We start from the raw sequence: 26,832 nt of genomic DNA, 5'->3' as shown, positions 1-26,832 counted from the left end.
TAGAATTTTTTAACTGATCCTATCTTAAAAACTGCATCAAAATTAGTCCAAAAGAGGGGAAAAAAAGTCAAATTCATTAATTAAATGCATGGGAAAAAATAAGGAAAACAATTACTTTCAAATGTTTTGTCAATGGAAACATCTGTTAATAATTTGGAATTTTCCTATGCATGTTTTACCAGAATAAGAGGTTTATATAAAAAAAAATCTTAAGGCAGCCAGTGGCTTTAAAATGGAAAATGAAACACCTGATTTAACCACCCACCCATACAATAAAAGGATATGCTAAACTTACAATACCAACAATACTGAAAACGATATGTAAAAGACATGTAAAGCCATTATTTTCCAAAAATCATTAGACCTCCAAATGTCTACTAACTCAATCTATACTTAATGGCAATTATCTTCCATCCTGAAGTTACCTTGCTGTTTCCTAAATTACTGAACTAAAAGAATCCAGCAAACAATACAAGCTACCAAGATCCCAGACACCATACTAAATGGGAAAAGAAAGGCAGAGCATATTGAACTTTCTTAATATCTACTATTAAGTAATTTTCTTTAAAACAGTAAAAAGTCTTTTAGAGCACTGTTTAACTTCACTATGTGACCTAGTTTTTAAAATACATTTTTGTTTGTTTTTTATATGTATAGTAGTCCCTTCTTAGTCATGCTTTCCACAGTTTCAGTTATCTGCAGTCAACCACATTCTGGAAGCAGGTGATCCTCCTCCTTATGTACTGCCAGGTCAACAGTAGCCTAATGCTATGTATGTCAGTGCCTATGCCATTCACCTCATTTAATCTCAGGACATAGGCATTTTATAAACTCATGTCATCATAAGAAAGGTGAGCACAGTACAACTGAGATATTTTCAGAGAGAGAAGGAGAGATCACATTCAAAAAACTTTTATTACAGTATATTGTTATAATTGTTCTATTTTATTATTGTTAATCCCTTACTGTGTCGAATTTATAAATTAAGTTTTATCATAGGTTATGTATGAAGAGGAAAAAAACATAGCATATATAAGGTTCAATGCTATCTACCATTTCAGGTACTCACTGGGGTTCCTGGGACATAGACCTTGCAGATAAAGGCGGGGGGGTGGGGTGGGGAACTGTATAAGCTAACTGTATGAAATTCAGCAAACCACTCTATAATCCTAATAAACTACTTAAATGAACACATGAGCAACATATATCACTCTAACTAAAATGCACTACAGCTCACTAAAATGTGAATTCATGCAAAATAACTAAGAAATTACTAGTCAGGCCTCTCAAAATTTAGTCTTCAAAAACCTATAATCTGTCAAATTTTCAGAAAACAAAGATAAAAAGACTTATAACCAAATTATTAAATATGCCCTGAAGGTTGTTAAAGTTAGTCTGCTTTTAATTTTAATCTCACTACAACAGTATTATAGGACAGGTTTTTAAAAAATCAACTGGAAAGAATTCACAAAAAGAAAATTCATGTTATATGTAAAGATGTCATTCTAGTCACTATCTACTCATCACAAGATTAGCGTGAGAACTAAAAAAGGCCCTTCTTGTGAGGGCTGTATTTCATCTAAGATATTTCAATGCAAATCTTTATTAGTAAATGTTCACTGAACAAGAGCCACGAAGTTGACGAAACACAATACAAATCAATTCTGTAGTATTATCAGATGTACTTTCAAAATGCAATATGGAAGTTTAGCATGTGACAGTGTTGGTTCAATGTAATTCTTATTCAAAACTTACGATTTAGTATTTGACTTTTGTTAGCAAAAGAAAAACACCACAAGGAAAAAGAAAATTGGTCTCAAAAATTCCTGTCCTCACTCTCAACACTCCCACCTTTCTGAGCAACACACGTGCTGCCTAACCAACAGGCTGAAATGACACGAGGGAAGTACTGTGTTTCACTGTTTCCTTTATCTGTAAAAGGAGTAGGACAAAAATGTTGATTTCCCTGGAAAGCTTTGCATAACAGTAATAAGAGTAAGATTTCTAGTACTGTAGGCCAAAGCTTTTGGAAAAGTAAGATTCAAGTTCTAACAGGACTGGATAAATTATTGGTTTTGAAACTTTAGTGACCATCAGAAGCACCTGGAGTTGGTTAAAACACAGACTGCTGGGTCTGCTGAATTTCTGATTCAGTAGGTTTGGAATGGGGTCTGAGAATCTGCATTCCTAACAAGGAGATGCAGATGTTGCTGAGCAGCGACCATACTTCGAGAATCAATAAATCAGATCCTAAACCTCTCTACAGATTGCACTGCTTAACAGCTCAATATTCAATACACATAAATTCCATTTCAATTTTTCATGAAACGAACAAAGCATGTGACACCCTTAAGTAAAATAATTGAGCTATATGATAGCCTATGCTAACTATCTGGCATCCTTGAAAGAATCAGATTGACTTTTTCCAGTAATGCACACTCTTCAGGGGAAAGCATGTAGTGCTGGTGGTGGTGGGGGGACCTGAAATTCTATTTGGGAACTAAAGGAACTGAAGCAAAGAAATAGAAAGGCAGCAGCCCTGTGATATTTTTGTTCTTGTTTTTGTTTTAAAGATTTTATTTATTTTACAGACAGAGATTACAAGTAGACAGAGAGGCAGGCAGAGAGAGGAAGGGAAGCAGGCTCCCTGCTGAGCAGAGAGCCCCGACACAGGGCTCCATCTCAGGACCCAGAGATCATGACCTGAGCTGAAGGCAGAGACTTTAACCCACTGAGCCACCCAGGCGCCCCATACTTTTTGAAAGGTATTTAACTATATTTTTAAAATTTGCACAAATTAATAGAGGCTCTGCAGTCAACAACAACAACAAATAAAAATTGTGTATAAACTCATTCTCAATGCAGCCCATCATTGTTTTTCTAAGGCAGAAAAGAGTTTATATATGCTAGGGTAGCCTCTGATACGGCCTTTAAGGATCCCTGATAGCAGATATTTAAGCTTTTTTTCCCCAAAGATTTTACTCATTTATTTGACAGGGAGAGACATAGTGAGAGAGGGAACACAAGCAGGGGGAGTGAGAGAGGGGGAAGCAGGCTTCCTGCCAAGCAGGAATCCTGATGAGGGGCTCAATCCCAGGACCCTGGGATCATGACCTGAGCGGAAGGCAGACGCTTAATGACTGAGCCACCCAGGTGCCCCTATTTATGCCTTTTTATACCTTTGGTATTTATACCCTCCCCCTGAGTATGGGCTGCATATAATGACTTATTTCTAACAAACAAAATCCAGCAAAATGATGGGATGTCACTTCTGTGACTAGACTAAAGACAGTGGCTTCTATTTTGCTGGAATCCTCTACGGTTTTCTTGGCATGCATGCTTTCCTGAAGCAAGCTGCCATGTAGGAGAAGAAGTGAATCCTGATTGTAACAAAGAGGTGGATAATCTTGAAAAAGAGTATTTCCTCAGTGAGGCCTTTGAGATGACCATCCCAAAGTCTGTGGCAGACTGAAGCAGAGGACCCAGCTAAGCCTTCCCCACATTCCTAACTCATGAAAACTGTTCAATAAATATATCTTGTTTTAAGTCACTACGTTCTGGAGTGATTTGTTACTCCGCAACAACTAACAAATATGTGTTAATAACTACCTATCATTTCTTTATTAAGTTCAAGTGAAAGAAAACATGGCAGAATTATGCAAATTATGCTTCCAATTTCTCACTAGTAACTTCTAAATTTCATCAGCACATTTATTATGTCACAAATCTAAGCTTGCTCATTTTAATCCTAACTGATTTCTACTTCTAAGTCAAGCCTGTAAGTAAATTCTGCACAAAGAAATTGAGTACATAAAGTCAAGGTTTATAAAAATCTTTAAATATTACCTTCCAGTGCTCGCTTCGGCAGCACAAATACTAAATATTATCTTCCACTACATGCTTTTCTGTGCATCAATCTTACACATACACACACAGAGTCTAACATCTGCCCTTTAAAAATAACAGCCTATTTTGAGTTTACTGAGAATACTGATAGGCTACTGGGTTTTTTTTAATATTAAAAAAAAGAGAGAGAGAGAAGATAAGTACAGTTCTTAAAAACCTCAAGGAATTCAGGACACCTGAGTGACTCAGTTGGTTAAGCAGCTGCCTTTGGCTCAGGTCACAATCCGGGGGGTCCTGGGATCAAGTCCCACATCAGGCTCCTTGCTCAGCAGGGAGCCTGCTTCTCCCCTTGCTTGTATACACGCTCACTCTCTCTCTCTCCCCCTCTCTGCGACAAACAAATAAATAAAACCTTAGAAAAATTTTTTTCAAGGCAATTCTTTTTTAAAGGTACTTCTGGAAAATCTATTTTTGGCAAAAAGCTTCAGTTAATAAGCAGATTTGCTGAGTAAGACCAAAAATCTTATAGAACTATAAAAATTAGCTTAATAAATATTATATTCGTAAATTAACTTCTCAAAATTGTACTTTCTCAAGCGTGCGGATAATATTCATCCAGAATAGTCCAAGCTTCTGCCAAAGCAGCAGTTCTTAAAGTGTCACCTGGAGATTCCAGGCAGTCCCTAAGATCCTTTTAAGGAATCTGCAAGGTTAAAACTACTTTCATAAAAATACTAAGATGTTATTTGCTATTTTCATGCTCATTCTCTTACAAGTGTCCAATAAAGTATTCTAGAGGCTACATGACATGTAAAATGACAAAAGATTTAATGCAGAAACAAAACGGGAGAATCCATTTTTTTTTCTATTAAGCCACACAGTTATATATATATAAAAAAAAAAGTTTGTCAAAGTGTAAAACAAGAACACTCTTTACACTACATGTTAATGCTAATATGTAATGGGTTTATTATGAGTATTTTTTACATAACATGTTAACCTCACAGCTTTCTAATACAAAAAATATACGTACTATGCATAAATAAAAGCTCTTTGGGAGACTGCAGTAATTTCTTTTTAGTGTATAAAGTGCTCTCTGACCAAAAAGTTTAAGAGCCACTGTACTGGAACTAGACTGCTAACAGAAAACTAATCTACAATGTAGGCTTTAGAGGAATTGCAAAAAGACTACAGATGTGAGCTGCCTTTCTCCCTAACCCCATGTGTGTCACTGCTACAACCCCAAATCATCAAGATATTTAAGGAATGAACACAATTTTTAAGTGCATATAATTCAAAGTACTACATGACTAGTGAGACAATAATGTACTTGGTAATAGTTTTTAGGAATAAATTTAGGAATTCCTTCTAAAATGCAGAATTGCACCCATTTTAAGCTCTAGATAAACAGCTAAACCCTATATCCACCTTTAAAAGCAGGAATCATTGTTCTCTGTGGTCTGCACTAATTGGACTATTTAGTATCTCAGTAAGGCAAAGAGCCTTCCTCAACTTAATGGAATCCTGAGCTAGATTTTAACTGTTCTGAAGATTTACAGAACCATAGCCACATGAGCCTTGATTTTTATTAGTATAACAAGAAATGAGCTAAAATAAATTTAGTCTTCTCTCTTTTAATAAACTCTATTATTAAAAATGAAGATAAAATAGGATGATACTAAGAAAATTAATATTTGAAAATCTAAAGTTAAGGTTTATATTTAGTTTGTACATAGTTAAAAAAAATAGTTTACAAACATTAAATTACTTTAAAAAACAAGATAAGCCAGACACAGGACAAACACTGTAATGGTTTCACTTACATGAAGTACCTACAATAGGCAAATTCACAGAGAAAGAAAGAATAGAGGCCATGGGAGCTGGGGGATGGGGTAAAGGTTACTGTTTACGAAGTACAATTTCATTATGCATAATGAAAAAGTTTTAGGTATACATCATAGTGGTGGTTATACAACTTTGTCAATGTATTTAATGCCAATGAACTGGAGACTTACTGATAGTTAGAATAATTAAGTATTATGTATATTTTTACCACATAAAAGAGTACCATAAAATCAACTGCACTATAACACGAATCTTTTAATTTTACAATTCTTCTTCCAATAAACAAGTATATCACAACTGGTTTATTCAGTAAACAGACTTAACACAAATCAGGCAAACAGCAAAATCTCAGCTAACTGGATTAAAAAAAAAAAAAATCTGGTTCCTGCTCTTTACAGGCTCCATAAACTTCTCTACCCAGAAATATAGATGCGCGCACTTCAATATGAGGGGAAAAGTTAAAAGGAAAAAACCAAACAAGTTTTAACAGACACGTTTTTGGGGTGAATATACACATGATGCCATGATTCAATTCAAAACAGTTAACAAAACAGGCTTTTGGACAAAACCACCTGCTAGTTCTGCTATTTCCTAGCTACTGCTTAAACTCGTTTGAGTCCTGGTTTCTCTTCTGTAAAATCAGAATAAAATCTATTTCAGTTGTTGTCAAGGAGCATACTGCATTAATACATGAAATGTGCTCAGAACAGTACCTTTAATAATAAATAAGCATTCAATAAATATTAGCTGCTATTAGCTACTACAAGTGACCCTTGAACAACAGGCTTTGAACTGCACAGATCCAATTATACATAAAATTTTTTTTTTAAGATTTTAAAATTTATTCATGAGAGAGAGAGAGAAAGAAAGAGGCAGAGAGAGCACAGCAGGGGGAGAGGCAGAGGGAAAGGGTGAGGCAGACTCCCCGCTGAGCCAGGAGCCTGACATGGGGCTCCAACCCAAGACCTGGAGATCATGACCTGAGCTGACGGTAGACACTTAACCATCTGAGCCGCCCAGGCGCCCCATATGTTGATTTTCTTATAGTACAGACCTATAAATGCATTTTTTCTTCTTTATGATATTTTCTTTACTCTGCCTACCTTTATTATAAGAATACTGGCTTTTATAATAAGGCTATAAAACAGCCTTACTGTAAATACAGAGAAAGTCTTGAATGGTCTGGAGAGGAGACCAAACCAGCCACCATATTCCCTTAAGCCAAAGGCTAATCCAGAGCAAGGCTCTTATAACCCTCCTCAATAACATAAAAACATAAAAATAACATAACATAAAAAATATGTGTTAACTGACTGTTTGTTATTAGTAAAGCTTCCAGTCAACAATGGGCTATCAGTAATGTAGATTTTTGACCGGGGTTGGTGGCCCAAGGTCAGTTAAATTTCTACTATTACTCTACTATTACACTGAAAGCATGAAGCCCCAAATAGGGGTGTAGCAGATCATTTCTGTATTTGTCTCATCATATACAGGCCTATAGCCTTGAAAGCATATGCATTTGAAACATATTTTAATGTTTAAATTCTCAAAGGATTTTTTTCCTTTTTGCATTTAGTATTTCTCAAGAAAGCAAAAAGGAAAGGTTTCTCTAAGAAAAATGGAGTACTTCTTAAGGCAAACTTATAAAAAGACTCCTCAACCACAGCTTTCTTTTATTAGCGGCTTATGATTCTAACGGTGATCTAAATCACAGTGACCTCTATAGAATATATTGTAATCACGTGGTTCTGTGGTAAATGGTCACTGAAAATATGGCTTTAATCTCAAGGCCTATAGTCCATGGTTAAGCACCTATGTAGCCATACTGTTATGGAAAAACTCAGAACCACTCTGATAAGTGTCTGGGTGACTGTACCAACTGTCAATCTAAAAGTCTCTCTGGTGTTATGGATACAGATATATGTCACCTCAATCAGCTATCCAACTTAGGGAACGCCAAGTATACAAAAGATCTTTGTGACTAGCATTGTTGGGAAACATTGACGGAAATGCAAACCACCTTCTCTCCCAACAGCTCACAATCTAGTAAAAGTAAGGAGTAATTCAGATAGTCTCAATCTCCAGATACTTGGGTTTTTGTATGAATTGGTGTCTCCCTGCCACCAGCAAATATACCACAGTTAGATACTGCTTTTAAACCAGCATCAAAATTCATTTCAATCAGTATCCTTATATGTTGACAGAACAGCATGACAGAATAAGCAATCAAAGGAAATGTGGATAGGTATTTAAAATATGGAAAGCATGTAATTGAAAATTAACATTACCGGCATACCTCATTTTATTGTGCCCTCTTTACTGTGTTCCGTAGTTACTGTGTTTTTAACAAACTGAAGGTTTGTGGCAACACTATTTCAGCAAGTCCACTGGAGTCATTTCCCAGAAGGGTTTGTAATATCATGTCTTTGTGTCACATTTAAGGTAATTGTCACAGTATTTCAAACTTTTATACTATTTTATTTGTTATGGTGCTTTCTGATCAGTAATCTTTTGACGGTACTACTGTAACTGTTTTGGGACATCACAAACTCTTATCATATATAAGATGGCAATCAACATTATGTTGTTTGTATTCTGACTGCTTGACTAATTGGCCATTGTCTTATCTCTTTCCTTCTCCAGAGACACAGTAACAAAATTAGGCCAGTTAATAACCCTACACTGGCCTCTAAGTATTCAAGTGAAAGAAGAGTCACACATCTCTCTCTTTAAATCAAAAGCTAGAAATGACTAAGTTTAGGGAGGAAGGTATGTCAAAAGCAGACTGGCTGAAAGCTAGGCCTCTTGTAACATACAGTCAAATTGTAATGCAAAAGAAAAGTTCTTGAAGGAAATTAAAAGTGCTACTCCAATGAACACACAACTGTTAAGAAAGCAAAACAGCCTTACTGTAAATACAGAGAAAGTCTTGAATGGTCTGGAGAGGAGACCAAACCAGCCACCATATTCCCTTAAGCCAAAGGCTAATCCAGAGCAAGGCTCTTATATCCCTCCTCAATTCTATGAAGGCTGACAGAGGTGAGTTGGCTGTAGAAAAATAGTGTGAGGCTGGTGCATGAGGTCTGAGGCAAGAAGCCATCTCCAGAACACAAAGTGCAGGGTGAAGCAGCACGTGCTCATGGACAAGGGGCAGCAAGTTCCCCAGAAGACCCAGCTAAGGGAATTCATAAAGGCGGCCACACTAAACAGCAGATTTTCATGGAGACAAAACAGCCTTCTGTTGGAAGGAGATGCCATTGCGGACTTTCACAGCTGGAAAGAAGTCAAGGCCTGGCTTCAAAGTTTCAAAGGAGAGAGGCTGACTCTCTGGTGAGGGGCTAATGCAGCTGGTGACTTTAAGCTCAAGCAAATGCTCACCATTCTGAAAGTCCTAGGGCCCTTAAGAATTAACCTAACTCCACTCTGCCTGTGCTGTAGAAATGGAACAACAAAGCCTGACGACAGCACATCTGTTGACAACATGGTTTACTGAACATTTCAAGCCCACCGATGAGTCTACTGCTCAGAAAAAAGGATTCCTTTCCAAATATTACTGCCCATCCACAGTGCACCCGGTCACCTAAGAACTCTCTCTCTGTTGAGACATACAGTAATAGATTAATGTTTTCATGCCTCATAACAAAATATCCATTCTGCAACCCATGGATCAAGGACTCATTTAGACTTTCAAGTCTTACTACTGAAGAAAAACATTTCATAGGACTACAGCTGCCACAGACAGAGTGATTCCTCTGATGGATCTGGGCAAAGTAAGTTGAAAACCTTCTGGAAAGGATTCATCATCTTCATCATTCGAGATGCCCTTAAGAACATTCATGATTCATGGAGAAAGATCCAAATAGCCACATGAACAGGAGTTTGGAAGAAGTGGATTCCAAACCTCATGGAGGACTTTAGGGGTTCCAGACTTCAGCAGAGGAAGGAAGTGCAGGTGTGGTGGAAATAACAAGAGAACTAGAATGAGAAGTGGAGCCTGAAGACGGGACTGCACTGTTGCAGGCTCATGATAAAACTAGAACAGATGATGGGTTGCCTTTCCTGGGTGAGTAAAAAAAAAGTGGTTTCTTGACATGGAACCTACTCCTGGTAAAGATGCGGTGAAGACTGTTGAAATGGCCAAAGAAGGATTCAGAATATTACCTAAACTTAGTTGAAAAAACAGCAGCAGAGTTTGGAAGGACTGACTTCAATTCAGAAGGAGTGTCTACTGTGAGTAAAATATTATCAAACCGCATCACTGCTACAGAGAAACCAACTGTTCATTAAAGGAAGAGTCAATGGTTGTGGCAAACTTCACTGTTGTCTTATAAGAAATTGCCACCCCAACCCTCAGCAACCACCACCCTGATCAGTCAGCAGTCACCAACATCAAGGCAAGGCCCTAACATCAGCAAAAAGGTTATGACTCACTTAAAGCTCAGAGGGTGGTTAGCATTTTTCAGCAACAAAGTTCTTTTTAATTAATGTATTGTTTTTTAGACATAATGCTACTGCACCAATCAGCAGACTACAGAAGAGTATGAACATAACTTTTATATGCACCGAGAAACCAAAATTTCATTTTGATTCTTTTTATTGTGGTGGTGTAGGACTGTAAGATCTCCGAAGTAAGCCTGTAAATAAATAACTTAAAAAAAAAAATAAGGAGTGTTACTCTACAGTATAATGCCATAGAGAATCGGAACATTATTAAAAGATATTATCTTTATAAACAGAAGTTATATGGCAAAGAAATGGAGTAGTCTTGTCATTTTGGAAGAAAGCGTGCTTCTAAATAATGCCAGCACCTATAAGCAATATCCTACAGAGCGTCTAAATATTCTTATACCAAAAATGTCTTTATTTTTTCACCATTTTCATACCTTCTCTCTCTCACTCATATCACTTACTCTCTCATAACAGCTAGTGCTGACTATATAAACTGTTAGCAATCTGGGGATATACTACGCTAGCTAGCAATAAAAAATTATTTTTAATCACCTTTAATACCTAGTAAAGTTAAAATAAGATTACCAAGCAATCCAGCATAACACTATTATCAAATACATTGATTATCTTTTAGTGTCATTAGATCAAATATGTTCAGAATTAACTATTTCTACATTTTATCATGTTCAGTAGACAAAGGACTCGTTTATGAATCACTAAGTTTTCATTCCATACCCTTTTCCTTTGGTTAGTTCTCATCATATGGAAGACCCAAGAGTCATGGGTCCAATTACAACTTCTGAAATGGTTTATGCTCCAGAATAATAAACTCGTTAAATTTTAGAAATAAAGTTGTCTGGAGTAAGCACCTTCAAATTATTCAGTCTTCTCTTTCCTCTGTTTCTGAGACAACGCAGTCTCTAAAACCAGTCGTTTTTCATAATAATTCTTATCCATTTTAAAGATAAAATTGACAATGGAAGAGAATCAAAGGTGCTGTGGCTGTGGGGCCAATGCAACAGTTGACATTTAGAGACCAAGGATGAAGACTAGAAGAAGACTACTCAGACCCCTTGTTTGCCTAGGTACTCTGATCATAACTGGCACCTTAAAACAAGCATGGCTCTCTCAAAATGACTATGTGGACATGGCTCTGCAGTATGAACTGATTTTACTAAAAGAAAGCAAATTTTAGCATTTCTCACATGTGTAGTTATAATTAAAAGCAGGAGATAGTTTTTATCATTTACTATTGGCATTTTCTGTAGGAGGAAAGTAGTTACTATCTCAATCAGCCTTGTTAGTTTCATTAAAAACTGATGAAAGGGAATAAATACTGGAAGCTTACTGGGAATAATGTAACAAAGGCCAATGGATATAAGGTTGAAAAAGTAAAATTTAGGGTTTACTTGTGAATTTTTCTAGTGCCGCCAATAAAATAATAAATAATCAAAAGTGGCTCAAAATACGAAAGAAATTTCTCTGTCTTGTTTAAAAGCAGTTAAGTACCAGGTACCTGGCACCCCGAAGCAATCTCCTAAAAGGAAATCAGTATACAAAGATGAATAGACTGAGATTTTCACTTCACAGGATATATTTTTTTTCACTTCACAGGATATATATTTTTTAAACCTACTCCAATTCTAACTAAAACTTTTTTCAAAACAAGTTAACATGGTTTATAATTCAATATGGATTTATACATAAAATTTGCAACTTTAGTGATCACAATCATACTCTTAGATCACAATTTTAGTATCTATCCTTCTCTATTTTAGTGTATTCTCTTTGCTATGCTGAAATAGCACATATAGATCTGTTTCACTGTGAATCTATTGAAGATTTAACATAGTAAATTTCCTATCAATTTTAATGCAGTATAATCAATAAAGATTTTTCATATATTTTAATTGTTAGAATTAAAAATAAAAGAAACACTCATGATTTTCTTTTTCCCCCAAATCAGATGTCTTATTTACTATTTACCTGGTGGTGGAATCAGAGGTGGAGCAGTGCTGACAGTTGGAGGAGGTGGAAGAAATGGAGGAGGTGGAAGGTGGGTGGGAGGAGCTCCTGGGGGGAAAAATGGAGGTGGTTTGCTAAAATTGTTGTCTACTTCAGTAGCAGATCTTTCAGAAAGGACCTAAAATTAAGCATAGTTAATTTAAAAAGTGAGTGAGTGTTCTAAGATTAAAAACTCAGTAAATTCATTTTATTTAAGAAATAAAGTAAAAAGCTTTATTCATAGACACATATTTGGGGAGGCAGAAGTAATTTTTTCCATGTGTGTGCTACATGTTTGTATATACAGATGTGAGTATACATGCACTCACACTTTTTAAAATGTCCATATACAAAGCCTAGAAAAAAATTGACTGAATCATTACTCAAAAGAAGAACTAAAAACATTCTAAACAAGAGTACTTCTAAATTTAACCACTTTATAAATATAATGAGTATTACCTTTGTTACCCAACCAAGCGACAGTACTCAAATTAAGTCAATGTAATCATTAGTTACAAATACCAGCGTTAGGAAATAAACATGGATGCGGAGATAAATATCCACTGTACTAGGGCTTCTTATCATCAGATTGCACGCATTAACCAGGTGCAAGTAAACAGGCAGCCAGATATGTAAGTAACTTTTTCATGTGAATCTTGTAACTTTAAGAACAAGAGTTTATACTTGAAAAGTAAATACTGATCTGTATAAACAGGTAAGGGGCAGGTAGCAAATCTACAGGAGTGACGCACAGAAATCTGGATTTTTAAGGTTCCCTGAGGGATTCTGATGTGCAAACACATTTGGGAAACAGAAGAAATGGGCAACATAATGTTGTGCATTTAATTTCTATTTCTACAATCTTTGTGGGCTAAAGGTTATCATTTAAACATATAATCCCTCTTTTCATTAATTTTTCCTGCATTTAAATACAATAATTTCTGTAATGCTTATGCTGATAAGCTATTTTTCAAAGTAGGGAACAGAATTATTTTAAGAAATCATGGCATTTTAATGGTGGGGGAAAGAAAAGAGGACTATCTTCCAGTTTAGAAATGTTTACCCTTAAACATGCTAAAAAGAGGATGAATTTACTAAAAGTAATGAGAATCAAAACACTTTGAAATTTTTTTAAGGTACTCAGGAAAAGGTAATAATAAAAAACAGTAATGATCAAACTAACAGCTGAAAGTCTCAGTCACTAAAATTCTAACTTGAATCTAAGTTACTAGTATCACCTTCATTCTTTCCCTTGAAAACAAAGGAAATCTACTTCCCCCCCCAAAATTACAGGTTAAGCTATGGTATATCCACAAAATGAAACTATCATGAAGGAATTTTCAGTATTTTTAAAGATATGGGCAATGCAAATGATAATTTAAAAAAAAGATACACAAAAAGTAATCATAAAGTATATCCTAATCTTGTCTGGTGACAAAGAAGAGATGTACCAGAGTGTTAAAAGTGGTTATCTTTATATGCTAGAATTATTGGCAGTTTTACTGTCTTCTTTACATGCTTCCCATATTTTCCCTTTTTTTGGTCCAATTAACCTACATATTGTGTTTATAGCAAAGGAAAAGAAATCTTACCAAAGATCCAAAGGCAATAAATTTTAATGGGAATAGCTTTTATAATAAAAGGGTAATTAGCTCCATATTTTAAATTTCTTGGCAGTACCTAAAATACCGAACATATAGCATAGCACTAGAAATGTATATGGAATAAAGTAAATCAGAATATGGATATACTCCTTCAGTTTAAAAATTAGTAATTTTTAAAATACAAAACCTGTATGTTGCTGTTTTCATTTGCCCGTCGCCTTCCTTCAACTCGGCTAATTGTTATAGTTTGACCAATAACATCAATTGCCCCAGGTAATCTCCTGTAACACAGAAATTAAATCAATTTAGTTTCACTTAATTAGATGTTTGAAAAATAACACAAATATTAGGTGAGAAATGAAATTTAAGACCTTTTGCAATGTACTTTAAAATAAAACCAGATCACAAAACACACTTGAAAAAAAAAACTTCACTAAAGTTAGATCTCATTACTTTGTACTGTCATTAAAAACTAAGCTTTATTAATAAGCTGGAACCAATGTATCCAAAGATGATAATGTTAACGTATTTTCATAGGTTTTCTTTTAAATTTACTATTTTTTAATAGTCTCCAACTAAATTTATCTTTGTGAAATTCTATCAGGTAGCAAATGCAAAGTGAATGGAAATCACATGTTTTGGCTCTATAATTATACAACATATTATAGTTCTAGTACAGAAACTCCCAACTAAAATTCTCCCAAAAGACCTGAAAAGAAATAATGCTCATTTTGATACACACTGTATTTTTCTTAGTGATTTATTCCAACCATTAGAAAGCATAAAAGGGATCCAATATTCCATTTCTGATAACCTGCCTTTAAATAGAAACCTTTAAATATTTAAATGCCTGCCCCACTCCAATTGTATTTATAATCAATTAAAGTTTAAGTATATGAGTAGATGGAAAAATAGTCTATCACAAAATAATGCTGCAAATTGCATTAGGAGAGGCCAGTAAGTTAAATTTTAAAAAATACTGTTAAGTCAGTAGTTAAGGATTTTATTAAAGTATATATGCTTAACAATATCCAGAAGTCACTTGAAGGAAGAAGCATGAAAAATGGATGCAAATTAGATCAATTTGTCTTCATTTCTGTTTTAGTTCTGAACAGTTCTGACTTTAAAAACTTTAAACCAAAGTACCATGGTTCCTTCCATCGTCACCACAGATAGGTTTTTACAACAACTAGTAACAGTGACTATTTGTAGAATGTCTACACATTATACCTAAACCTCACAATAAGCCTTCACTTAACAAACTACTGTATACTTGCTAGAGATGTTAAAGCTAGGGCTCACAGTGATGTCACTGACATCAGTAATAATTAAATGGCAAAACTAACTTTGAAATCTTAATCCTTCTGATTCCAAAGCCTTCCCTTGAGCTATGTATGCTCCCTCCTTGCAAGATAACTGGTTTTTAGACATTTGAGACTTCTGAAAATCAAGAACTGGTGGAAGTCTGCCTCAAGTGAACCTTGAAAAGCCTCATAAATAATTTAATGCTCACAAAAACAAAATGAAGACATCCCTATAAGAGTATATAATAGCATTTGAAATGTCTTAAACTACACAGTTCATTCCTACTTATCACCCTGCTCACTTTCAACTTCTGTTCTATATCATTCTAATAGAATTTTTTTTAAAAGTTCACGTTTTTCTGATTTTATGCCCATGTCACGGACTTCCCAGATTTCCTCATGAACTCAAAGAGAAAAAGTGATTTTTAACTTATACCCTTCGATATAGGTGGAAACTATCCTAACAGTCACACATGAGAAAAATCCAAATACCTCAGACATAAAACAAATATAGCTCCAATTTTTCCCCTAAAATTTAGAAGATTAATAGCTATGACCACTGTAACTTCATATCAAAACCAATGCCATCAACTCTTGGATGTCCACACACATCTCTGATTCCAACATCCTGACAGATATAGGTGTATATCCTGAGGCCACAATTTCCCTCATCTTTTATTGCTACCTAGACTTCATTATAAAAATCTTTACCTCTACTATTTCCTTTTCCTTTCTCTTCCTGATTGCTGCATTCTCCCCCTCTCCATCTTTTAAAATGTATTCCCCTCAAGAACAAATTCTCACAAATATATCTGGGTTTGCAATTTCTCTAAATTGGTAAAGTAGCAAAACTTAAATCCAGATCTAACAGTCTAACGTCTGTGTCCAAATGAAAGATTTCTGAAGACCTCTGCTTTCAAATATTCTGGGACACATGAGAGTACTCATTCCTTAAAGTTTATTTTAAGGAAGTCTAATTTTTCAGCTTTAAATGAATTAATCACTGAAGATTCAAAGTGGTAAATAATAAGCTTCTAAAAATATACACATGGAAAATCAGCCTTAAAAAAATGTGCACCAGTAGAAGGAGTCCAGAAAACTGCAATTTCTTACATTTCCACAATAATAACATCTCTTTGTCCAGGGATTTTTACCACACAAAAGGATTTACCTTAAATTAATCAGAAATGTGAACTTTGCCATTTTGTTCAGAAATATTTTAGGACAAGATACATAAGCATATACCAAAGTAACAAAAAATACATAATATTTAACAGAGATGAGTAACAATCTGTGTTATTCTGATGCCACATAATGAAAAATGATGTTGAGCCATATTATTCTGAAAATTTTTAATGAACCACTTTTTATTTCAATGCATAAAAATATTTAGTGGAGCTTCACTATGAGGATCTACTGCACCTTGAGTTTCCACATAGGACAAGTTTACCTGGACTTGCTTATTACACATTTTTTCAATAAGGCAGATAGCTAATGTAGTTATCAAGATTGTCCTCTCTATATCGAACAATAACAAGCTAAAGAGAGACAGAAACTAACCACAATGGATATCTGAAGTCTCACTAATCTACAGGCTTAATACAGGCGGTGGATTCCACAAGAGCCTCTACCTTTCATGAATATAAAAATATCTCTGAAATTATAATGGAATTAAATTAAAAGGACATACTTTGGTGATTCTGATGTAAGTTGCTTACAAAGATACAACAAAAACTTTAAAAGTGACAAAATTAGGGCCAAGGGAAGACAAAGAATTAGCTATTAATCTTTTGTCCCAAATTTATCTCTGAGCTTCTCATTTTTTTTTTTAACAGCCAAACTAAAGGACACTATTAATAACAAGTCTTTTAATGTGTGTGTAAGATAAAAACAAAGCATTAGCTCTAAAGATGGCATTTCCTGGTAATAATAGCCAGTGTTTACTGAGCACATATTATGTGCTAGGAAAGCACTGTTCCAAGCACTTTATATAAATTCATTCTTCATGACCTTATGAAGTAGCAACTATCATTCCCATTTTACAGATGAAAATAAAGAGAAAAGAATTTCTCCTGAGTCCAGGTTAAGATAAAATATAAAAGAGTAAAATAGTTTTCAAACACTTCTGATCCCAAAATATAGTAATTGAAGAAACACATTTTGCACAGCAATCCAGTGCCCACATATAAAAAAACTGAGTTTCATGAAACAATACTCACTTACACTTATTATAAAGGAAAGAGTAACATTAAAATCAAACATGATTTATTAGTATTAAACATCACACCAAAAAAGCAAAACAATACAAAACCACGAAATATCTGGTGGTTAAGATCATGAAACTAATTTCTTACCCATCACTAATGGACTGCCATCTTACACTATGAAAAACACTGAAATAGGGACAAAGTCTCCAATACTATTACAATGAAAACATAAGTGAATTTCAGAGAGCTGTTTCTCGAAATGCTCAATACTGGGTGAAGCATAACAATGCACAATTCAATAAAAGCAATTTAATCAGGTGGAACAAAACGATGTTTTCCGAGTACATGCCCTCTTGAATAAGACTTGCTCTAAGGATTTAACTGTACTTTCTTTTCTTTTCTTTTTTTTTAAGATTTTATTTATTTTTGAGAGAGAGCATGAGTTGGGGAAGAGGTAGAGGGAAAAGCAGACTCCCCAATGAGCAGGGAGCCCCACTCAAGACTCAATCCCAGGACTCTGAGATCATGCCCTGAGCCGAAGGCAGATACTTAACCAACTGAGCCACCCAGACACACAGATTTAACTGTACTTTTGAGCAAGAAACCTTAACTAGCATACATGGGATGCTGAGGGAGCAGGAAATTCCTCAACTTAAATATATGCATGTGTATAAATGTATTTTTCAGGCAGAAGAGTTTGCAGCAAATTTTCAAAGGGTTACTGCTTCAAAGTTCAGAACCACTATTATAAAAGAATGAATAAATCACATATCCTTGAAAAAAATCTATGAATTTTTTTCCCTCATAGCAGAGCTCCTAATAAGAACCATGCACTAACAGCAATAGTTCAAGGATTCATTCTCTAGGGAAAAAACCTAGATGGGACTATTAAATATTCCCAAGTGAAGACAGATCCAGGAGTATCACTGTCTAACTCGGGTCATACAGCTAAATAGATGCTGGTAACAATTCTCCATGGAAACTGGTGCAACATCTTTTAAGCTACCTTAGCAAAGAGGTAGGCCTTGAAACACATGTAGAATGGATTTAGCCACATAAGATGGGGAGGGAGTACATTTTAAATGGAGGAAAGAAGATGAGCAGAGAAAGTATGTAAGGAAAATAGTATGTGTAGGATTTCAATTTCCAGTTTGATAAATATACTATCTACCTACCAGTCTGCAACAGAACAGCACGATACACCTTTGATACTGGCTACCAACCAAAAGCAGCAGAAAATATAAATCAAATGAGACTCACACAAAATGAGACTCTATAAGGTTGTAAAATGCTATGCAAACATCAGTTCCACCCAACTAAATCTTTCATTTTTACCTCACATTCCAATGTGGTCACTAAACCTTTGATTAATAACCAATTAATAATCTTTATGCCAAGCCAGAATCCTATCTCTCAATCAGTGGTTCTCAGTGCTTCCTACACATCAGAATTATCTAAGGGCTTTTTAAAACTCCCAATGTCCCCCAATGTCCAGAGTGGACTATTTCGCAGAGACTATTTAATTCAGTCTCTAGGGCCTAAGCATCCACAATTTTTTAAAGCTCCCAGGTAATTCCAATACATAGCCAAAGTTGAGGACTACGACTAGAGGTATGCCCAAGAAAGACAGTTAATATTGTATTTTCTTCTAAAAACATTTAAAGTAGTTGATAAAAATTAAAACTTAACTCCTTAATTCTCAATAAATATAAAAGTCATACCTACCAAGGCCCGATAATTAAGGTAAGGCTGTCCTTCGTTGCATATATATTATACTGATATTTTGAGTTTTGTGGAGTCACATAGTACTGCCTCTATACTTTTTCTTTTAACTTCAAAAGCACAAGAATAATTTTCCTACAATATATAGTTTATAAAGAAATCTTAATGTATTCTATTTTTAGAAATACTAAAATCCTTGAGGATTTATCAAAGGATAAATCCTTTAGGATCTAAATCCTTGAGGATTTCTAAATCTGTGAGAATGAATCAAAAATGCTATCTTAAAAAATAATGTATGTACAAAATAAAAATCACAGAATTTAAAACTGCTTTCAGAGTATGTCATGTATTGTCTATCACTACTACCATTAAAGAGACTGTGGTGGGAGCAGAGATCCCAAGGGAACTAACACTTATTAGGTACCCTGCAATAGGTGCTTCTGCAGCCATAGAAGCCATTTAATCCATGAGTACTTGGTTTAAGTCCAATTAGTTTCATTTTCACAGATAACAGAAAAAGGCTCATTTGTGAAGTAAAGTGCCAGTACCAAGATTCAGGCTCAGGTCTAACTCCAAAGTCTACATCTACAAAATGTTTCTGATGCTAACTTCTGGGGTTTCTGATGCTAACTTCTGAATTTTTAAAATGTTGTTACTTTTATAAAATGTCCTAAAAACAAACACAAAACCCTGAAGGTTTAAAGGTGATCTACGCTAAAATTGGGCTCATTAACATGTTCATTAGAGAAGCCAAATTTACTCACTTTTGTGCAGAGCTTGAAATAAAGGTTTACTTGCCATATTTATGTTTAATTTCATTTTTTACATTTGGAAAAGATATCACTGTACAGAGAATCTTTTAAAATAAAGGCCTTCAAATGTCCAACCATGTAAATTCTTACAAGGTACGTAATACCGCATGCTCAGTCATAAGTGCTCAAATGACATGAAGGTACATGTACACCTTTTCAGTATATTATTTCATCAAGACATAAGTTGTACTGCAAGAACAAGTGAAGAAGCCAATCTGAGACTGAATGTCCACTTAACATCCAGTTTTACTGTACGTTTTACGTCTGTTATAAGAAATACAAAAGCAGGTTTAAATATTTTAGTGATTCTACATTAAGCAATTTTTACTGTTCCTTTCAAGAGTCTCAGTTAAAAAAGCATTAATATTAAAAAACAAGACATTGTTAATAAGACAATTATTAGTAAGACAACCTATAATTTGAAACTACCTGACAAAATCTGATATTATAAAATGGAAACAGAACACACAAATAAACTGCACATTAGGATAAGATTACAGCAGTCATCAATATTGCTAATTACAATTTTCTGTGTTCATTAAAACTGCTTTATTCTTCTTACTAATTGGCTTAATGTCACAAATCTGAATTTATAAAACAAACTCATACCAATAACATGTCCTTGCTATATACATCTAGTTAGCTTGAAGAGTGCTATTAACCAAAGTTGGAGGAAGACCACATTACATAAATTAATAGGAACACACATGAGATAAGAAGTCTGAGTCTCCAAATAAGCTATAGGATCGCAACCACTGTTTAATTGCTCTTTACAAAGAGATATAAGCCATGTTTCAAAAATATCCCTACATTTCTCAGTATGTTAACTATAGGAGCCAGCATCTCAGTTTTTATTAAGGGTGTGTGTCCACATATATACATACACATACACCACCCAAAAGGAGAATAGCTTTTACTTAAATTTTTCTTCTTTTGAATTTTTCAAAAGCACAAAATACATACTGAAAATAGTGTTAAATTTCTACTATGTACATTCCCTGAGACTAATCACAAAGTCAGAATGGGAGCTTTCTGTATTTCCAAAGCACCTTTTTTAAGGGGTAGGGAGTGGGGGGAGTAATAGTATCAACTTTGACATGTATCATTTTCAGTTATAAGAACTAATACCTTCTCTGTAAACTAATTATCTTACTTCAAGAAATAAACTATTGTATCGAAAGCACAACTATTTTAAGTAAAAAATTGTCTAATGATTGATATAAAAAGAAATTTCAGATATTGAAACAGTGGCAAAAGAAAATATACATAAAGTTTTAAATTGTATTAAAAATTAGTGATTTAAGGGGCGCCTGGGTGGCTCAGTGGGTTAAGCCGCTGCCTTCGACTCAGGTCATGATCCCAGGGTCCTGGAATCGAGTCCCGCATCCGGCTTTCTGTTCAGCAGGGGGCCTGCTTCCCTTCCTCTCTCTCTGCCTGCCTCTCTGCCTACTTGTGATCTCTCTCTGTCAAATAAATAAATAAAATCTTAAAAAAAAAAATTAGTGATTTAAGTATTTCTATGCCTTTGCTTATGAAAATCAACCTGCTTTACCTGCAGGTACTAAAAGGCAGAAAGCCAGGAATTCTAACCCTGACTTTTTGCCTCTATCAGCCACAAATCTGGGCAAATTCTCTACTTTCTCAGATCTCCTCTTCCATGTATAACAGGGAATAGGCAGAAAATAAAGAATTTCATGATTAAAAGGGCCTTCCTGATAACACAGTCCAGCCTATCATGTTAAAAATGTAGAAAAAGAGGCCCAGAGATTTTAGGAAACTATCTTAAATTCACACAGGCACAAAACCAAACTTAATGTTCAAATCCAGGACTTGTGCCATGAAACTGCTGTAAGTTTAAGAAGGTAGTTATTTTTTATCTACAGAATGGCTACTGATTCATCTCCACAATAGAACAAAGAAAATGAAAGCTCTTATCGTCTGGCCCTTTGGGGATCAATAAACAGGCTGTTCAGAACTGCTGGCCTGGTTAAATGTAAATCTGAGTTTCTCTATGCACTTATGTTGTAATAACTAAGTTAAATAATATACAGAAATTATATTATTAGCACTCATGTTAAACTCTGGGGTTTCACAGAAATATTAAATGGGAAATGTGAACTATTAAATGTGGAAAGATTCACATTCACTCTCCACACTTATCAGATCTAACTATTTAAAATAACTCTTGAAATTTCTACTGGTACTTCAAGAATTTTAGTTTTAAAAACTAAGATCAATATCACGTAATACTACGAAAAATATCAATGGGTATACTTTTAAAATGTAAGATATGCAAATTTTCATTCTATACCCTGTTAAAGCACACATGCCATGGAAACTATTCTAGGAATATAATAATATATTTCTCTCTGCACAATTACTATACTTCTAGTTTGGATATTCTTTAGAAAGTCAAGATATTTTTGACTTTGAGATGAATAGCCACTTTTGAGAATGACTAAGCTTATTCTCTCCTAACAAGAGATTCTATCAGAGTCAAGCGGACTAAAATTCTGACTATTCACGGAGAACATATAATAAAGACCCCAAAGAAAAGGAAATATAAGAAAATAAAATTCTGATAGTGTTTCCTCTCTTTGCTTTTCTTTTAGTTGTTAGGATCAAAGGTATCTGATCATAACATACATACCTATATGGAAAATATTTAAAAGAACATTAATATAGCATAAACCTGCCCAGGAAGAAAGCTTAAAATGCTATAATGAACACAAACAAAATACCACTTCCATACCATCATTGTTTAAAACTTTAAATGGCAAACTAGGGAGGTGAGTAAGTCTGCATTTCCAAGTCAAGCAAACTGTTAACTGCTCAGACTCATTATTATTATTATTATTATTATTATTATTTGCAATGTACTATTATATCTAACACATCTGCTTCTCACTACATCCCTTGGGGCAGAAATTATTATTCCCATGTTATAGGCTCAGAGAGTATATAGTTCCCATCCAAGGCTGCATACTTCCTAACTCTAAGATTTAGAACACAAACCAGAATTCTGCAGAGGGGTATCAGGAGTAAAAGCACAGTAACAACAAAGGTGATGGTACCTCCCAAGACAGCTGGCAGACTCAATGAAATGGCTGCTTTACGCACTGTAGTTATTATAAAACATTTGGAAAGATTCAGTGCAGTTCAATTTTACAGGTTCTAAATACCAGTTCAGAAGGCTAAATTTTATTCAGTAAATAATGAGAAACACCCAGGGATTTAATAGGGTGTGATATGAGAAAGAAGAATTAAATCTGCAGTAGTAGGGAGAAAAAAACACTTACTGAGGTACCATTAGCATGGTTCCATGCAATTTATAATGCAGTATAAAAAGCCAGAGAGATGACAAGCAAGGAGTGAGGTGACAGGGCCTGACTCCTGATTTTTTTAAAACCCTCAATTTCTATAACGAAAAAGCATAATTGAGGGGGTAAAAATATGGTACAATCTAATCAAGAATTATTATCTTATTACTAGACAAAACAAAACTGATGATCTAAACATCAGGGCATAGCCAATGTTTAAAAACAGCCTTACCTTAGGTCAGGTGATTCGGCCCTCCCATACCGGTCCTGCCACTTTCCAACGCTGGAATTGGCTTTTCTGGAGGCAGTACTTGTCTGAGACTGAGAAGAGGTGCTGTTTCTGGTGAGATAAATTTTCTATGTTTTTTCTTACATATTGTTGTCTCTGACCCCCCTTGTTCTATCTTTTTTTTCTTTCCTTTGACATGCTTTGTCTAAAGTCCTTTAGCATGTTCCTATTGTAGCACTCTGTCCAAGGCTCTGTGGTACTAAAACTGCTAATAGGTATTTAAATATAAATGTGCTATCAACATTTTATTAACTCTAGAATATTTTTAGAAATATTTTTCAAAATAATATGATGTCAAAATGCAAAATAAGAACCAAGGGCTTGTCAGGTTATAATATATTTATCAAGAAATAACTTTCTGTGCTTTTATGAACAACATTAACTTCTGTGGTTCCACAAAACCTTACTCAAAACTTTGGTTTTTCTTTCCCTATGTTCTTTCAATAACAGGTACAAATAGTGTACCAGATAACAGTAACACTCTGATGTGTTTTATAAAAACCTACAGTTTATATATTTCATAAAAATTCCATTTCAAAATAATTCAAAATAAAAATTGAAAGTTAATTTTACCCATAATGACATATTCCATAAAAAGTTCAGGATTTACACTCTTGCCAGTCCTTTAAAGGACTCGTAAGACACTCTTTTAAGGAAAAATTTTCTATAGGAAAAATATGTATGTTTATGTATCTGCTTATTTACGTAAAAAGAAACACAGGAAGAATAAATCAGAAACTAGATGAAATGAAGTTAATTATTAACAGGAGTGAAAGAAATTGGCGAAAGTGACAAATCTGAGTATGCCTGGAACTCCTTATATATGCAAAAAATAAATCAATAAAATGGAGGAAAAGAAAAGCTGAATACAAACAGAAACAATGGATCAAATTATACTTTAAATGATTAATACAACCACTCTGAAGGAAATTTTAACTATATACCCTCAGCCTGGAAAAAAAAAAAAAAGAAAAAGAAAAAAAGAATTCCAAAGAAATCTTGAAATCTACTTAATAGATTTGGTTTTTATAAAGGCAGGTGAAGTCCTAATCTACTCTGTCTGTATTTTAGGATTAAAGTAAGAACAAACAATGAAGCTGGTGGGAACTAGGTTCTCAATGCAGTAAAACAGTAAAAGCTGCAAGATGGAAAAAACGAAAGGGAAGTAGAAACCTGTGGTGTGAAATAAAAGACACATGATGACTGCATGATTAAAATTATACATTATTTATTCTCCCAGCTGAAAAAGTCTAGAAACCATGACACTCCAGCACCAATGAGCATACCTGGTGCCAACACCTTGGTTTCTAATCATCATTTCCCACTAAAAGGCATTAAGGTGCTTTCAAGAAATGGTTGTTTCCAGGGAGGGGGCAGAGAAAGCACAAGATAAACCTGGAACATCTGGTAAAGCTAGAAAGTAAAAAAATCCTCAAAAAAAAAAAAAAAAAAGAAAAGATGGGTAAAAATCAAAAGGTCACAGGAACCACTCTGAAGAGTCTGCGACAGCAAGTCTGGACTAATTGGAGCTTCAATATGAATTACAGTATACGTAAGCTTACATATACAGCTTACATATACAAATAAATCATACAAACACATTCTCTCACACATAAAATAAAAACTAGTGAGTCTAGTTGATAAGTAAGTGGAGGTGGGAAAGCTCATTTTTAAAGGAGAATGTCAACTAATAAATATAAGAAAAATAATATTTAGATAATCACTATTTTACAGCCATTACAGTATAATGGGAGAAAGCAAAACTCATCAATGGATACTAGAATTTGGGGGAAGTTTAAAAAGAAATAGGATAGATACATCTCCTCACAGATTATTACTAAATACAAAGAGCAAAAATAGTAACTTTGCAGTGCAGAATCCCAAAGAACACCATCACAACGAAATGATTAAAGCTCTCATCACTAATAATGGGGCAAAATGACATCATGTACCTCCAGGCTGATGCACTGAGGACATAACATCCCTTATGCGGTTTCCTGCCTAAAAAGCAAAACCTGAATCCAATAAAGAGGAAACATCAGGCAAACTCAGACTCAAGGATGATTTACAAAACAACTGGACTGTACTCATCAAAATCTAATCAACAAATACAAAGAAGGTCTGAGAAACTGCCTCAGATTAAAGAATAAAGAGAAAAAAGACTTAATTATAGTGGATGATCCTGGACTGAATCTTAAATCAAGATAAGAACTTCCATGAAAGACATTATTGAAATAATTAGCTAAATTTATGGTTTGCATATTAATATACTGGCTCATTATTAGATTTTCTCACTTTGATAACTATGTCCTAGGATTACATAACAGAGTGTGCTTGTTCTTACATTCTGAAGTATTTAGAGGTTGATGGGGTATGATGTTCAAAATTAATAAGTGGTTCAAAAAGGAAAATATTTTGGGAAAATTATAAAGCAAGTATGGCCAAATGTTAACAAGTGGAGAACTGGATGAACAATAAGTGAGTGTTCAGCTTGTGAAAATTTATCAAGCTGGACTTCTTGACATACACGAAAACTTTTAAAGATTAAGCAAAACATTCTGATATATTAAATATTAACAATTTACGTAAGTATGCCATTTTGCTGGGCAATACAGAATGTTAGAAACCTAGCATTTCTACCTATTAAGTACAAAGAACCAATAAAAACAGTTCTGTGCAAACATACCAACAGTCACCTACACATTAATAAGGCAATCTAAGATTTTTAACAAAGGTAATACAGTGGTAAGGTCAGTAGTATAGCTCATTACTATTTGTTGTATAGTCTCTATTGTGTCTTAAGTGACATTCCTGTTTTCTCCCTAAAGTCAAAAAATTTCACTTTAACGCATGTCTCTCAAATACAAAGACTAAAACAGAAAAAAACACATATATTTATTTAGGGAAATGCTTCACAATGAACCCAGAAAACGACTTTCCTAATGAGCAATGAGTACTGTTCTGTGTATCAAAAAGTGACAATACTGACATGTTAGGTATGTTTCTATATAGGTTGTGGTGGCAATTACCCACTTTTTTGGCACTGGTGATAGAAGTGTTAACGTTTCTATCATTTCTTTACTTCCTTTTTACTGTCTCCTGGCTTCTAGTAATCTCCATCTCTCCTTTAATCCACAGTCATCCATCATTTTAATCACTTCCAGGCCCCTCTCACCTTTCTTGCCCCTTTGTCATATTTGCCTGGTATAAATGTAACCTCTGTTAAATCCAGCTCTAGCTTATCTTCATGAACATATGAACACCTGACAAGGGCGAGAGAAACACACCCAAGCAAGCTGACTGGTGTCATTTTAAACCCACAGCCATTAACGTCCAGAAAAGGTGGTAATATACTGTTTCCCTCTCTGTGTCAATTTTTCACTCTACTAATTCATTTCCATCAATATAAAAAAATGCTGTAATATTTCCC

At 34.5% G+C, this 26,832-nt stretch overlaps 1 protein-coding gene across 26 annotated transcripts in view; it reads right to left on the bottom strand.

The window, feature by feature from the left end:
• FIP1L1 (factor interacting with PAPOLA and CPSF1) overlaps positions 1-26,832 on the bottom strand; it is a 75,369-nt gene that overhangs the window by 19,349 nt on the left and 29,188 nt on the right. For 14 of the 26 annotated variants that reach the window (XM_045079754.1, XM_013062687.2, XM_045079761.1 and 11 more), the window contains 2 exons: positions 13,936-14,029; positions 12,127-12,283 (listed from right to left, as the gene is read on the bottom strand). In XM_045079754.1, the coding sequence (XP_044935689.1) occupies positions 12,127-12,283; positions 13,936-14,029 (251 nt within the window). Of the gene's footprint in view, positions 1-12,126; positions 12,284-13,935; positions 14,030-23,345; positions 23,454-26,832 lie in introns of all 26 variants that reach the window. The other 12 variants (XM_013062685.2, XM_045079749.1, XM_045079751.1 and 9 more) reach the window with 1 other exon arrangement.

Source organism: Mustela putorius, unplaced genomic scaffold (assembly GCF_011764305.1).
Source record: "Mustela putorius furo isolate JIRA1106 unplaced genomic scaffold, ASM1176430v1.1 tig00000430_pilon_pilon_pilon, whole genome shotgun sequence".
In the NCBI taxonomy this organism is placed as follows: domain Eukaryota; kingdom Metazoa; phylum Chordata; class Mammalia; order Carnivora; family Mustelidae; genus Mustela; species Mustela putorius.
This window is presented reverse-complemented; position numbering and strand designations above follow the sequence as displayed.